Genomic DNA, 17103 nt, shown 5'->3' on the forward strand with positions numbered 1-17103 from the left:
CGATATTGAGGCCGCAGATTCTGTTAAAATTTGCAAGCGCAGACATCCTAAAGAATGACTGCTCCTCATAGCCCTAGCGGAACCCTAACTAGTATTGCAAACAACCAAATGTGGTTTATGCGTGGCCTTTTGGCCTACAAGATTAACCCAACCTAGCCTATGATTAAAAAAAAAAAAAAAAAATTGCAACCAAAAGACTAAAGTCTGTTTTTTCTAAGAAATTCCAATTTTGCTTTCATTTTGGTAGACCTTTTTATACTTTTAATTGCCTCCGGAATTTCGTTCTGAATGAACGTATGAAAATCGTAGTGTACTATGTCCTGTTTAAGCTATAAAAATAATTGGTATCTTAGAAGCAATTCAGCCACGCATAGAATTGTGTATAAAACCAAATCAAATCATTTATTTTATTATACCCTGGCAAGGTATATTAAGTTTGCCATGAAGCTTGTAATACCCAGAAGGAAACGTCGAGAGTCTCCGAAGTATAAATAAATGATCAGTATGTTGAGCTGGGTCGATTAAGCGTTGTCCGTCTGTCTGTATATACTATATACGAACTAGTCCCTCAGTTGTTAAGATATCCTTCTGAAATTTTGCAAACGTCATTTTCTCTTCAAGAAGCTGATCATTTGTCGGAAGTATATGGAAGTTGGGGGTAGTATCGACCCGATTTTAGCTATTAACATGCCACATACTAATAAAACGCTCCTAGGGATCCATTAAGGTAATCATAGGGATTGTTATATGGGGCTAGGTCAAACTTTTGCCTAATTTTAACCAATTTAGTCATAAACATACACTGTTGTGAGCATAAAGGTATAAAGTCAACTGGAAGTTTGAAATTCGTTGTGTTGAGTGTATGGGAACTTAGTGAAGTGTTGACCCGATTCAACCCAGTTTAGACTTCCGTTGCACCAAAGCTATAATGCTCATCAAAAATTAAGAAGTTTTCATACAAGAACATGATTTTGATAGATCAATTTTCATGGCAGCAATAATTTCTTCAGAAATACTGTTCAATGTATAAAAAATTATGAATAGCTTTCCAATGCATGTTCAAATTATTGGAACATTGGAATAAAAAAACAAGTAAACATCTTTTAGAAAATCGGCCGAATATATTTATAGATATAAAAGCTCGGTATTTCGTAATTTTGCAGTCATACCGAATATCGGAGTATACTTTTTGTGCGATAAAGAGGCTAATTGTCCATCTGCTTAACTTATAGTTATTTTTCGTTATACTTGTACTGCTCTAAAAAATTGCATTTCAAATGAATGTTATTTAAATCTGCACAAACCATCATTTCCTTCTTTGTTGGTTTTTTTTTGTATTCCACTTAACTAATGTAATCCTCCATAAATGTTTTTCTTGTACTCTACACCTCAACCAAGCAACCAATGCAGAGCGTATCACAACACGAGGGTCCATTAAATTTCCACTTGATAAGTTCATTTCCATGCACATTAAATTAATCAAGATTATACAATTTCTATGAAATAACAGTTTGTACATTGAAACTGTCACATACCATTCCACAGCATTCCAGTCGAGTGCATTCCATTGCACTCCGCTAAACACTGCCACGAAGCTGCCGCGATTCGATTTGTTCGGCGAGGGACATCAGAGCAAAGGCTCGGCTTGTCGGTGAAAACCAATCGGCAAGCATTCGGTGGCGAAACGACCAATGACTTGCACTCAGCAATTTCAAGTATACAAATCTACATGTGAATGGGAAAAAGCACTATAGCGTTGCTGGCGTCCGGCTGGGTTGTTAGCGATCAGAAAGCCACCGCGCACAACGAGCAGTTCGTTTGAATTTCTAACATTTCACTTTGGTAGCGTTCTTGGTTTTGGTTTTGTCAGTATGCCGTTATGGCAATGCAATCGCAAGAATTTCAATTTGTTAAAAACTCAGCAGTCACTATTTGCACTTCATGATACTGCCAAGCGATGGAATGAATATGCTTGTTTGGATACATATGGCGAAATCTAATGGAAGCTTAATTTTTAAAGGGAACGTACGTTAGAACTGCTACTAATGGGTGAACCAAATAAATATACCTTTTGTAATAGCCTTTCTTTGACAGTTCAATTTACGTCGTAATCTTGAATTGAAAGCGTACAAATCAAGAAGCAATTGTGCAAGAATGAAACTGTTCGACCTTCCCAAGCAACAAAGCTTCGCTCTATGGGCTCTTGTAAAGATACAAGAAGATCCGACGTTTTCGAAACAAATTTTGTTCAGAATTGAGGCCAATTTCTGGCTCAATGGGTGTGTAAACAAGGACATTTGCTGCATTTGAGACGAAGAGCAATCAGAAGAGATTCAAGAGCTGTCATTTTATTCAAAAAACACGGTTTGATGTGGTTTGTGGGCTGGTGGAATCATCAGTACACATTTCTTCAAAAATGATGTCGGTGCGAAGGGATAAGGAACTATTTCAAGACTGAAAATGAAGCTCGAGATCTCGGCGAAGTTTCAAGAAGACACATCATATCAATCAATGGATTTATGGAGAGAATACTTCGGTGCGCAGAGAAATTCTCACATTTTAGACCGGTCAATTGACTACCAAAATCGTGTGATATATATCATACAGTTAGATTTTTCCAGTGGGGATGTGTAAAGTCTGAAGTGTATGCGGATTGATTCAGGCCTTGATGCAACACATCGTGCGTGTCATTCGTCAGTTAACAGTCAAAATGCTCGAACGAGCCATCGAAAATTGTACTCAACGAATGGAAAGTTTGAGACGTAGCCACGCTCAACACTTGAAAGAGATAATCTTCAAAAACTAAATGCCAAAGAATGTTCTTTGGAATGATAGTAAACATTCCTCATTAAATGTGAAGTTTCTGCGTTTTTACTTAATAAAAATAGGGAACCTCGTAAGGGATCACCCTTTAGTACATCAAAATTACAATTGTGAAATCAGTTTTGCTTTTCGAACGGCTACTCGATTAACGATCAGTTGTTATAATTGCTTGTGTTCTTCATTTTGCTTTTCTTCTAATGATTAATTTCATCAGCTGATTGGTTGATCATTGCACACAACCAAATTTACAGCTTGGACAACAACCTACATGGCCACATTTCAGTTTCAGCTTGATTTCAATTGATTAAGTATTAATTTAGTAAAATAATATTAGTCATTTTATTGTAAATTGATCTAAATTAGCATTTTGATAGAAAAAACGGTTAATTGGTTATTTAACTCTAACAGGGCGGCAATACTAGGTCTGAGTTCGCTGACTGTGTGCTCAAAGTGTGTCAAGGATTGTTAATTCTAACCATCGATAGCATCAAGTTACTTCAATATTAGCTTCGTTAGGAAGCCTGGCCTTAACGGAATCGCTGGAAACTGTGAAGATGATAAGCTCATCTCATTTACATTTTGCTTTTGTAAGACTGAGGTTGAAATCGTAGCTCGGCAGACATACTTACGACACACCGAGCGAACTAGCCGAAATTGATATTAGCCGCTTCGAAAAACTTTTCGACTTGTATGTGTTTTATGATCATTATATATACAGAAGTTTTAGGTATCGCAACGGATCCACGTTCTAGGACATTGTAACCGGACCGGTCTACTAACCTCACTTAATCTACATAAGTTCTCAGACAGCTTTTGGCAACTAAATTATTTTACTTCAATTTAAAATTACGTAAGTTATGAGTTTGGAGCTATAATTTTGGATATGTATTATACCTTTCCAGTCTTAAAATTAGCTTTCGGTTGAATTTTGGTTATTTCTTTTTATATTTTACCACGATATATCTCTCTTAATTTCATAACAAAGATTAGTACTCACTGCGATGTGCCTTGTCCGTGGGATCTCTGCGTAATACAATTCTACGTTTCGATGAGCAAATAGGTCCCGAGTCGACGTCGTGTATAACAATTTTAATGGCTTCACCATCCATCGAAGTTTGACGTCGAGGTGCCTCGAGATCCTCCAAATTGGGTCCGGTGAAAGAAGCGATTGGAGGTGGTATAGTGGCGGGCAGATTGGTTGGTAATGCACCGCGTTGCTGCAGCGCCGCCAAATCGGGACTAAGAACGGAGTTTGCCATTAAAATGTAGTTCAGAAGGATTTAAAGAAAATATGAAATTAAATATGGATGAAATATAATTGAAGCATGTTCAGAGGCTTCTTCGCAGTTTTTACTTCACGCTAGAATTACCCTATGGTAGCGATATGAAAGGCCAGTTTTAATTATCAGAACTTTTAAAAGACACTTGCAGGAAGGTATAAGTGAACTGAACATGTTTTTTTTATTAGAATAGAAAATATACAACTCACGCTGCTGCAAAAGCTGACTTTTCAAAGAGCTCCACGAGCAGTAATATTTTTAAAGGTTCTCGGCTTGTACTTACAGTTGTGATCCACGTCGACGTATGCGTCTGTCATCGTCTACGGTAAGCACAGGGCTGCCCTTATCCGGACTTGGCGATTCGTCGTTTTGCAGATCCTCAGAAGGATGTGGCACACGGAAGGAGGGCCGCCGCGAACCAGGTAGAGCAATTTGTGGCGACATACCATCGCCGGGTGATCGTTGAAGTTGCGTTGTCGCAGGAGCCGCACTCTGTAGCAGATTGGGCGCAAAGACGTCATAAGCGGATTTCCTAGAGAACGAGGAAATGACAGTTGAGTCAAAGTCGTCGCTTATAATTCAACTGCTTAAACTAACCTTCTTGGCATAGCTGGTATGCCGAGTCCGGGATCCCCGCCGGTCATGCCCAGTGCACCAGCCGCTGCCGCACCCAGACCGCCAGCTGCACCGACCGCTGCCGCCGCTGCCATACTCGCGCTGTTCATCTCATCATCATAGCTGTGTTGGCGCGCCACACGCGATCCCCGTCGTGATGCCATGCGCGACAGCGGCGCTCCGAACGGTAGCTGCTGATCCAGATCCGTTTGCCGTGGCGGGCTCGATGAACGGCTCGGCGCCATGCTGCGTCCACCCTTACGAAAGTCCAAATCACCGCCCGGTGTTTTATTGCCCTTCAACTGCATTTTGCATGTACAGGTTGTGGGTTGGGTGTGGGTGGGTGTGGATTACACGAGAGTGGTGGTGGTGGTGTGTAGCGTTTACAGTTATTTTGGCGCGTGGCATCGCGTGATTATGTACATTACACATTAGGTCGGTACGAAAAGTACGAAAAAGGTACGGAAGGTACGGAAAGTGAGTACTGAGGTTTCGCACGCTTCTACACGCCCACTCCTTTTGCACACTCACCCAAACGCAAACACAAACTTAGTTGACGAACGAACATAAACGAACACAATACAACACAACACAATTTTCAACTCAAACAAAGCAAAGCCAACTAAGAAGACAAACTAAGCGTTTCTTATTTGCAACAACTAAATGTAACAAGACGCAAGCACTACAGCGGCAGACACACACACAGTTGTTGATGTTGTTGGAACATCGCTTACCTTTTCGAGTTCTTTGAGTGAGGCGGGTGATACGTCGGAATGCCGCCGGCATTCGGGGCTGCGTGGCGGTGCCAATGCGGTGCCGTTTGCCGGTGCCAATGTCTGCGTTGAGCCGAGCTTGGCATCGGAGTGTCGCCGTTGCAGCGCTTCCAGCACGGGCACGTCCAACATGGAGTCGGTTGAGTCTTGTGGGATGCACACACGCGACGCCATCTTTCGTCGGCACACACTGCAGCGCCACATATTCTGAAAGTGTTTGCAGAGCATTAATACAAAAGCACAAGTAAATGGTTACATAATAATTTCCTCCATAAGAAAATTTGCAGTTATTAATTCTTAGACATTCGTTCGAAATTGAGCGCACACAAAGTCTTAATGCCTTACGATATATAAGAAGTGCCATGCAAGGTGGTCCTTGGGCAGATCGACTGCGCGTAAAACAGAAATTATGCGTAAAATTGAACCTCTTCTTTAAAAGTGTCTTTGTCAATTTTTGAATTCCGATAGTCATATTTTCTGGCAGAAAATTGTTTTAAGCGGCATCTGCGGAGAAGGACGGAATCACTGCAGCTGTGGCGAAACTTTTGTGTATTGCGACCATCGTAGATCACGTGTAACTCAAAAAATACAGATTCACAACCCAGATGATGGAGAAGGGTATAAAATAGGAAATGGGCTTGGCACCGCTTTAATAAATATATCGGAAGAAAACTCTGCGAGAGTAGAGCCCTTCAGATATTTAATCTTCTACCCAAAATTATCAAAATCGGGCTAAAATATAACTTTTCAAGGAAATCTGAACGCCTGTGTGCGTATATTTGCCTGATTTTATAACGCTATTTTTAGCTTCACCAGTTTGTTTGTAATTTTGTTTGTCAGTGGTAGTGAAGCTGAATGAAGAAAGTTGAAGAGGGAAGCGAGCGCATTTACAGACAGAAAAAGAAAGAGGCTGAAATTCTACGAAAAAATGAGGCGGCTAACAGAAGGTTTCAAGACCGGAGCATTCTCTTGTAGAATCCCCAAAGGTGATTTAGTGACCGAAAGCAGCAGTTGTCGTTGGATTGCCGGCCGAGCCATTCAAAGACGGCGGCGAAGAACTGATAAGAAGCATACGTCAGCTTCTTTGTAAAATATGATCGGATGAAAGTATGCCCAACGATTGGAATTTGAGTGTGTTCTGTTCAATACACAAAAGGGACTTAGGAATATTAAAATAATATCACGTACCAAATTTGGTTGAAATCCGAGGAGCAGGTCCTGACATAGGAGATTTCATTTAAAAGAGGGCGGTCCAATTTTGACCTCGGCTCTTATAAAGTCCTCTTGTATCATCCTGAGTTTCAAATCTAATGGCCCTGGTTCATAGATATGTTTATTTATCGCCGCGCATTTGGCAGTTTTTAAATAACCGTTATATAGAGAGAGACCAGGATAATGATCCGGATTTATAGTATGAAAATATTGTCGGGGTAAATAGAAGAATTTTTTATGGGAATTATGTTAAGCGAACTTGGCTATTATAGTTTTAGTGATTGAGGAGATATGTACATTTAACATATTAGAGGCGAGGCCACGCCGATTTTTTCAAACTTTTTTGCATAAGGGTAGAGCCACCCTACTACTACAATTTTCTGTTTCCAATTACAGTTTTGCATCTTAATTTAGAGCTTTGTTATGGTACTTCATAGGATTTCGGTTAATGGGAATATATGGATGTGATTTATACCAAGTTTCATTACGATACCTCAATGCAGCGAAATTTTTTACTTAAGTTGCAGCTTGGACGAACAGACAGACCAGATCATATATATATATATTTATATTGTACATATATCTCAATATCTATCTCTGTTAGTTTCAGGTAATACCTGCAACCTATAGGTGAATAATACTACTATATAGTGTAGCTACATGTTGCAAGAGTATAAAAACTGAAGACCTCAACCGAAGAATGCTTGTTCCATTTTGAAAAAAGCGTTCGATGCTTTGTTCTATATTTTTCGTATGTGGAGCTCGATTATATGGACACGATTTATCGATTTTCGGCATTACTACCTATTACTAATAGAAAAATATACTCGCTGAGTTACCTTAAGGTACCTGAAATACCATCAACAATATAATAAGTCAATTGAAAGACCTCCGTAGATATCACTACTGAAATTAAAACCATCCTTACCTTCAAAAGGCGCATATGGCAGATGTCGGATCATTAGTGTGTGGACTATACCATTTTGAGGGAGGCCAGTTTTGTTATTGTGCAAAAATGGATAAAAGCGAAATCCGCGTGTTGATAAAATATTGCTTTTCGAAAGGGAAAAAATACAGTTGAAACAAAAAGTTGCCTTAATGGCGTACTTCCGGACACAGCCGCAGGAAACTCAACCATAAAGGATTGTAATGCTAAGTTTGGACATGCTGAAATGGGGACCGAAGGTAGTGAACGTATTAAACGCCCAAAAGATGTAGCTACCGAAGTAAACATGAAAAAAGTTCGCCTGATAATTTTGAATGAGCACAAAGAGAAGTTGTTCGAGATGGCAGGCACTCTAAAGATATCAACTGGACGTATACATCATAGCATTCACGAATATTTGGGTATGAAAAAACTCTGGGCAAAATGTGTGCAGCGCGAGTTCACTTTTAACCAAAAACTACGACGAGTTGATAATTCGGGGGAGTGTTTGAAGGTGTTCCAGCGTAATAAACACGAGTTTTTGCGGCGATATTTGACCATGGATGAAAAATGACTCTATCATTCTCCTTTCTAAGTCCAATCGACAGTCATCCGATGGCACTCGGTAAACCGGCTCTAAGGCGTGGAAAAATGCAACGGTCGGCTGGCAAGGGATGCCCATAGAATATATTTTTTTAATTACCTTGAAAACTAAAGGACTATCAACGGTGACTACTATGATTTGCAGGTTGTAACTACTTGTTGAACCATTTGAAAATAAAATCACTGAAAAATGGCCGCATTTGAGTTGAATTTCAACTGGCTTGTCATCCTGTGTATTTTTGTATCTAAAACTCTTTATCTATCTCCATTAGTTTCAAGCGACACAAAAAATCGTATAAAATTGTAGGTGGTGATAAGTTCTACAGCGTTTTCGTCAACAGCTTGTTTACATAATCTCAAACCCAGTTATTGGTTTTTATATTTTTTCATTTATTTCTTTCAATTAATCGGAGGGTTGACTTGGTGTCAAACGCAGGCTTTTTGATTTATAAATATTCGAAAATTTTCTGACCTATATCTTTACAGCTTTGAGTTGCAATCCCCTCCTTCCACAATGAGACTTGAAATATGACTTCTTTGGACTTGCCGTCTAATCGTACTCGTATAAGTTCGGTAGCTAATAATTTTCGTACAATTTCACATAAAATTTCCTTATGGAGTTTCGATTTGGAGGAACACCTTCAACTAACACTCCCAACCAATTTGAATCAAAAACGCTACATCACATACTTTTTTATGAATCGCTGCATATCTAATTCGCACACAATTTATTTTAAACGTAACTCCCTTAAGTACACTCTTGCCGGTATACGAAGGTAATAAATCAGTGAGAGCAAAATACTGAATAAAACAGGCGATCGCTAACACCTTCATAGTTATTCAAATGCCATTAAATGCGCAGCGTTAGCCTTAAATGCACGAAAGGAGGAAGGAAAAAAAAATGGAATAATAATAAATGAATTGCGCATGTAAAATGAACTAGCATCCTGCGCGCACAACAACAACAACAAACGCAAACGCAAACAAAAAAACGTGCTGCCAATAGGGCGGGTGAGGGTCGGTTGAAGGGCGATGGCGGAAAGGATAACAATGGCTTATAATTTGCTTGCATGAGTGCATTTCCTATTTACGCGCCTTTAACAAGCAACTGCAGGATGATATGAAATGTGCAAAAAGGATGAAAACAACAACAACAACAAAAAGGAAAAATAAAAATAGAACATAAAACGTGCAATAGCGCTGGGCAAGATGAATGGCACACAGAATAGCGGATACTAAATATTTGCTGTGCATGTGTCATGGCGTATACGTAACCTCACTGAGCAACTGGCAGCCAGTGCTCATGTGGCACGCACGCATACCGTTACATGCGCAACAGTTGTGTAACTGTACAATGTTAACAGTTTGCATTATATAAGGTTGCAGTAAGCATATAAAGGGTGCTGCGATAAGGATGCATTGATACTTATATAGTGTGGTGGAAAACTAAGTGGAGTTTTTCTTGGCCAAAATGTATACACATATGCTGCTAGATGTGAGAAACGACAACGCACCAGTTCTCTGAAGTTCGTGGACTGACTTTTGTTTTCACATCCGACACAATGCTTAGAAGCAATGAAGCAAGTAAAAGCTTTAAGTTGTCAAAAATCGCGGTGTTCACTGGCAACCTTGAGAGTCTATTACTTTGCTCAGCTAAGAAATGATAATTATAACTTTAAATAGTGCTGAATAGAGCCTTCAGCATTGAGTCCATTTTTGATAGCCAACAGTTATTAAGGCTTTACAAGTTTTTATCCCGGATTTTTCAAATAATGTGGGAATATATAAGGTGTAGCAAAAGATTCATTACTTTTGTAACAGTTGGTATAATCTGATGTCAGGGTCAAACTATGCATAAGATTATCCTTACAAAGCTAATGACGTTATTGGCGAGTCACTATCGATCAAGCGTCCCTTGAAAGGAAATTCCTTTGCTATTGGCCAAAGCTGTTCACTTCTGCTCATTCTTTTCCTTTTTTCAGTCCAATTGTCGCGAATAAAGATTCGAATTAAGGAGCTCATGGTATATGATTCTTTGTCAATCCCATCAAACACATAACAAACCCTTCCTGTTATTCAATCCACCTTTCGTACCGGCTGAGTGCAATTCGACCACGAATGTTTTCGCTTAAAATTGTCGTAAGTGACCCACTTTTCATCACAAATAACCAGGTTGGCTTATGTTAAGAGGTCGATCTTCACGGGGTTTTCGTTTGGACATCTTAGAATGCCGGTTCTCTATGGAACTTTGAACTCCTGTTATAAAGTAGCACTAAAAATTGACAAAGCGCTCTTTATCACAAATTTGTTGATGTCGGTGTTGTTGTTGTCGGTGTCGATATGATATTGAATATGCGTATACGTCTTCTGGTACGCCGAAGGTACGACTGACTAGATTTTGCAACCTCAGTCTTGAAAAGCCTGGACAACGGAGGAGCAACTGCCTGGATGTTGCTATCTCGCTGTCTTCCTAGCAACGTTGACAAGCAGCGTCCGAGAAGGACCAGTGTCGAACCGCTTCATGAAATTCAGCAGTTTTCATGCGTTTATGATATTTTTTGCATATTTTTATGCTATTTTTATATCCAGGCGTCTGAAGGTTTTGGATACCATGCTTAGCCCCTGGGTAATCGAAGCAATGCTTACCTGATGGTCGGATGGTTACCAATATTTTCAACAGTTGATCTTCCAGTGCTTAGTGCAGCATTGTCATCAAACTTATTGGAACGAAACCAATGAAACCAAAATTTCATATAAGAGGACCATATACACTATATATACTGCTTAACTTGCTTCTTCGCATTTATCTAAGGATATCAATAAAATATGGCGTATTTTCGCTTTGCTGTTGTCCAATGTTGACATTTGACGTACTTATGGTATACAATGTGAGATAAGGATTACAAAAGTCATCTACTGAAAAAGTAATGGATTTCTTTTGATTTACTTATTGATAATCTATAACATACACCTTGCAGGTAATAAAAACAGGAAAAAACGGTTATTCCCAAGCTAGAATATCTTTCAAAAGTAAAGAAGTTTTCATCCAAGAACTAGAAATTGAGAGCTCCGTTTGTATGGCAAATATATTATATAGCAGACCGATCGAAAAAAATTAATTTAAAAGTTGGAGCGCTGCCTTGAACAATAATCCTTGCCAAATTTGGTGAAGTTATCTCTACAAATTAAGGAAATTTTCATGCAAGCACTTGATTCAAGCTTGGTTGGCAGCTCTACAAGTATACTGTAGCGGTCCAATACCGACATTTGTAACAACCGAGCAGCTTCTTCAGGAGAAAGAGACGTGAGCATGAATTTGGATGGACATCTCATAAGCTGAAGGACTATTTTGCATATATACAAATGGAAAGCTATACGGACAAGGCTGAATAGATTCATCGAACTGCGAATGATGGCTTGACTCAATTATTTAGAACAAAACTATGCTTAAATTTGACGTAAATAGGACTCCAAGGAGGAAAGTTGTAGATTTTGTTAAGAATAAAGATATTTTATGTAACGGTGTAATGGTATCAATAGTGTAAGAAGTAAGTGACTTATGAGCTATCTAAAAAATGGTAGGGATTCCGATCTCAATTATAATATAAATATATGTAGGGTCTAATGACGGCCACACTTTGAAAATCTATATCGAGAAGTTGTGTTTCGGATTACTTGTGTGGTTTTCGTAGCCCAGATTACAAATAGCTATTGATATTTATGGTTGGCATGAAAATTTTTGGTCGATTTAAATATTGCATGATTTTTAACTTAGGCTCCGATTTCAAATTCACAAGCTCGAGCATTGAAAACCGACAGTCTCATAAAGGATGTTTTCGATCGTTCCACGAGAACCGAGCTAATAAACGAATGAAGTTCTTATTCAGATTTCAAAATATTATCAGAAGCTGGTCAACTTGTAACACCCTGTCAATATATGTATATACATGCATATATGGCACAGTAGTTTCCTACCCAAATGTATGGATGGTTTGTGCACTGCAGCAGCGTTTGCATTGCCGACTGCAAAAGGCTTTGTCGTTTTAATTAAGTTACAGACGGGCGAGACACTGGACGCTACAGTATCGGCAGCTACCATCTCATATTATTGCCATACACTTGGGTCCGAAGAAAACACGCGCGCATGCATACAGACACACCCACTTTCAGTTGCACAATTATTTGCTGGCCCCAGCTGAGTGGGTCACCAACATGACAGAGTCTCAGTTGCGTATTATCAATACAGAAATCTACTTGTGAGTCGTTATGCAGGTCACGCCCTACCCCTCAAAATTGCATGTGAGGCGAGTACAGCTGCAGTGGAAGCCGAGCGAAAATTGTGAAAGTAATTTTTTATAATAACACGCGAACACACACGAACACACAGGGCGACTGGCATATGCACCGTTGCTTTGTACATATGTATATAAATAATGACAGGCACTACAGGTGTCGGCCTTTGGCTGGGCAATCGTAGTATAATAAATGGATTTTGCAGATAACTGTGAGCGCACACTACACCTAGGCACACACACTCACATAGTTGGCGGTTAAAGGCGCTCGAGATTAATGTTGCAATCGTGCCATATTTGACATGGACCACACACATACACTTGTGTAGATGTATAAATATGAGTGTGTGGAGGCGGTAGTTTTAATATTCAAATTGATATTGCTTGGTAAGGCAATTTATGACGCCGCATGAAGGTGAAAAATGAACGCCACTGATTACAATAACACAAAAAAGCTTAAATAAATGTTCGCAATGTTCTATAAATATTTGATTACAGCGCAAATTTATTACATAAAATTCAAATTTTCAAAAAACTTAGAAGAAACACGTAACATTTGTGCGAAAATGTAAAAAAAAACTCGATTAAATGTTTTCCGAATTCATACACAAAAAAAGGGATATCAATTTCTTTGAAGAAAAAAACTCTCTAATACACTTCCATAAAAGGCAGCGAAGTTCTTCTTTTAGCATTGGTGGGTAAGACATATAGCCTCATCCACGAAGGTCTTTGGTGAATTCTCTTTCAAAACTGCTGCCGCTGTAGAAAGACATCATACACGATTCATATTGCCCGCTAAAAGTAGACCACTTTAGAGACCACGCTCAGTTAGTATTATCTAACATTACTGTACTTGCGGAACAACACGCTTACATGCTAAAGCTTTAACTCCGGCTGCTTCGGCTTGTATTTGACCTGCGGCACCTCTGTTAAGCGTTACGTCATAGAACCCAGCTGGGCAAGAATGCCTCTTCACAAACTCCCTGCGGAATTATTTAGTGTTCTCACGTTTCTCTGCTGCCGTTATTTTATATTGAGTTCTTGGGTCGCTGTTGCGGTCCCCTTTTCATTTTCTTGCATGCCAATTTTGATTACAGCATGTGACTTATAATGCTGTAGGGCATCATGCTTTGGTTTGTTATTCGTTCGATTGTAGCTCTCTCCACTACATATCTCGAGCAGGGGAAAAAGATATGCTTCTCGTTTTCATCGACGCTGTTGCAGAAAGAACATTTTATGGCGTCATCGTAGCCGAATCTGTGGAGACACTCCCTGAAGCAGCCATGGCCCATCAGGAATTGTTGTCTCTCAATCCAAGCTGTTACGTTCTTAATGATGTTAGGAAGATGGACGCTTCTTTTTCTGTCACATCACATTGCCTTGCCATTCTTTGGTCTTTTCCTTTTCGATCGTCAGCCATTAGCCGCATTCATAGCTTTAGATTATTGATAGACTCTATTTAGCTCTGAGACCATTAAATCCGGCGGCATAAGACCAGATATGATTCTTGTCGCTTCATGTGAGATGGTTCTAAACGCACAGGTTACTCTAATGGCGCATTGTGTACTAAAAACGATTTCAGGCAAGTGAACCCCTCTGGATTTAAAAAATTCCTGCCGAGAGACCCGATTTTCGCTATTTTTTCAACAATTGGGGACGTATTTCACCACTAACGCCCCAGATATTCTCCTCTCTATTTGTCAATCATCTCGGGCTTATCTGCGTAGATAAGCGACTTCACATAAACCCACATAAAATAGTCCAACGGTTTTAACTTGCACGACCTTGGATATTGGCGGTCATCAAAAGATTCCTTCACTAAAAATTATTGTTCCATTGGCTGCATGGTAGTAGCGACGTTTTGTTGAAACCAAATATAGCTCACATCAAAACCCTCTAAATCAAGCACAGGAAGTCATTATTCATGGCTAGATAACGTTTCCTATTGACTACAACATTATGGTCGTCTTTATTTGTAAAGAAATGTGGACTAATTACTCCTTCGGTCTATAGAGCACCACAAACAGTGCCTTTTTCAGAAGAAACGGTGTTTCAACTATGGTTTGTGCGTCTTTACTACAAATGCGACATTTTCATTATTAAAATACCCATTTAACCACTAGGGACGAGTTCATCGCTGAACAAAATTTTCTTGTGAAAATCGGGATCCTTGCCCATCAAGCTTTGGACCCACACACGGAACGTGCGGCACGCTTGATGGTCTTCAATTTTTGCACAAGTTATACTAAGTAAACCCGCAAACCAAGATCCTTTCGCAAAATCTATAAAGGAATTGTTTTACCCCCAATTGTTGTGCGCGATGACGAATGGACTGATTCGGGTCTTCTTCGATACTCTGCTTTAGCAATAGCGTTCGGTGCGCACTGTGCGGCTTCTCTGGGGATGTACACTATCCTCTAGAGATGCGAAACCGATACATGGTTGCTCGAAGTATCGCTGACTAGAATATATTAAGATTGCCATGAAGTTTGTAAACCTTGAGCTGAGTCGTATACCCATGTGTGTCTGTACTACTGTTAATCTGGATATAGGCAAACTACTACAACAATTTTGGAGATTTTGCACACGTCTTGTTTCTTAAGATGTTACGCATTTGTCTGAACCGCCGATTTCTGTCTGCCACATATAGCAAAAATGAATGAAAAGTAATCAAGATCTTGTAAAAACATTGGTTTATTTGTGAAGGATAAGGATTTTCCTTGTTATATTCTTACAATATGTTGCTACAGAAATCAGACTATAATTCATTATTTATGTAAGCCAGAAACCAATCAATGTATCCGGATAAACTGAATAGTGTCTCGGAGGTAAGTCAGCAAATTACCAAAAATTGTTCGAATCGGTCAATCTGAGAGATTTTTTATAGATATTCGGAGAGAGTCCCTTTCTGATAATAGTAGTTGCAAGAGTAGTGATTTATACACAAGTTATACCCATAAAGAGCAATTCCTGTCGCTCTCTCGTTTTTCGCCATTTCACTAATTCATATTTAATTTGAATTAAATTGTCATTAGTTGCATTATTTATTATTGATGTGTGTTTTCTTAGCAATGATACACATATTCATAAGTATTAGAGCGGGTTGATTTATAGAGAGCCAAAAACACATAGAAAGCGGGTATGCGGGAAATGCGCGATGGTTCGTTCTGAACAACTTCGCCCAAGATACTATGAGTCTAAAACCGGTTTTGAGTTTGAGCGAAGTTGCTTAGGGCTCATACCAATTTTTTCGTCAGTTTCTGCGAAATCCGAATGAAATTTATTATAAAAGTGCATTTAGATATTTTATTGAACGTTTGTCGTAGTCGGTTGTATATATCTATGTACATAAGGTTTTAATCAGTGAGGGCTTCCACCACTAACTATGCACTGACCCACTTAATCCTTCATTAGTTTGTTCAAAATCTTTCAGAACTTATGTGAAGCAATATTTCAGCGTCATTTGTTGTAGTTGTAATAGACTAACCTAGTTAACCCGGATGTAGTGAATCTACCCACTAGCTCGTAAAAGTGCTTGCAACATATTTTAGCTTTGAGTGCTTTGTAATTGAGAGCATAACTTTCTTGTAGCTTTAGTTCTTTCCTTTCTTTGAAATGTTTAATAGTTCGGCAAATTGACGGTATTCGATTGTTAATGTCATTCCGGGTACGACCACAACTTCCAGTCGACTAATGCCCTTTTTACCGTTGATTCATTTGTTGGTGTTGCTGTTTCTGTTCACATTGACATTTTTATTTATGCCTTCACTTTAGTTAATGCCAAACTGTCAGCAGCAAAAACAATACGCCTTCATACATATTTAAAACTGGTCTTATGAATTTCTTCGCCTTTTTGAGTAAATGAGTAGTTTGAGTATTGCTTTGATATCTCCGTTAGATTAGGCTTAATGCGGTGGTAACGGTCTTATACTTGTATATTCGAGCATAAGTAGTTTCGTAAAAGCTGCTGGTGCCTTTGTAGGGTTGCATAATCTTCTTAGTTAATGGCAGCTTGCTAAGTGCTTGACCATTTTGTCTTCCTTTTTGGTTTCACACATATTTACATTTAAAAATAGATCTTTTCATCTGAGCTGAATTTTCTGAGTATTTTTATGAGCTCAGCACATTTTGCAGCTGGCCAACTTGAAAGACACTTAGCCTTAGCTGCACAGTGGAACCGTTTCTTATGTTAATAGTGTGGCGATCAAGTGTCAAAAGAGCTGTTTTTATGATTTTCGATCTCAGCTTGACTGGGTTTTAAGCTATTCCACGTGTAAGAGAAAGAAAACGCTTGTTTTTGTGACTTTTTTTGGCTGAGTTATTTTTTTAAATAATTAATAAAAATAATATGCATTTACAGAATTTAATGTACTTTAATAATTCGTGATTTAATCTGTAAAACTTTGGATTCCCCTAATTCCTCAGTCGATCTCTAGGACGAGTTCCGAAAAATGTGTCTTGCTGTGAGGAGAATTTGTCGGTTTAAAATTATCCCAAGTCCAAAGGCAAAAAAAATTTATTTCTAACAATGAAAATCTGAAGTAGTAAAAATATTTATTTTAAACAAAATGGCGGCTTCC

The 17103-nt window shown here is 39.0% G+C and overlaps 1 protein-coding gene across 5 annotated transcripts in view; it reads right to left on the bottom strand.

The window, feature by feature from the left end:
- Nucleotides 1-17103, bottom strand: part of LOC105228705 (regulating synaptic membrane exocytosis protein 2) — a 287009-nt gene that overhangs the window by 78523 nt on the left and 191383 nt on the right. For 4 of the 5 annotated variants that reach the window (XM_049459418.1, XM_049459416.1, XM_049459417.1 and 1 more), the window contains 4 exons: nt 5453-5698; nt 4701-5020; nt 4387-4635; nt 3821-4062 (listed from right to left, as the gene is read on the bottom strand). In XM_049459418.1, coding sequence (XP_049315375.1) covers nt 3821-4062; nt 4387-4635; nt 4701-5020; nt 5453-5698 — 1057 coding nt within the window. The remainder of the gene's footprint in view (nt 1-3820; nt 4063-4386; nt 4636-4700; nt 5021-5452; nt 5699-17103) is intronic. The other variant, XM_049459419.1, reaches the window with a different exon arrangement.

This window comes from Bactrocera dorsalis, chromosome 5 (assembly GCF_023373825.1).
Source record: "Bactrocera dorsalis isolate Fly_Bdor chromosome 5, ASM2337382v1, whole genome shotgun sequence".
NCBI classification, from domain to species: Eukaryota; Metazoa; Arthropoda; class Insecta; order Diptera; family Tephritidae; genus Bactrocera; species Bactrocera dorsalis.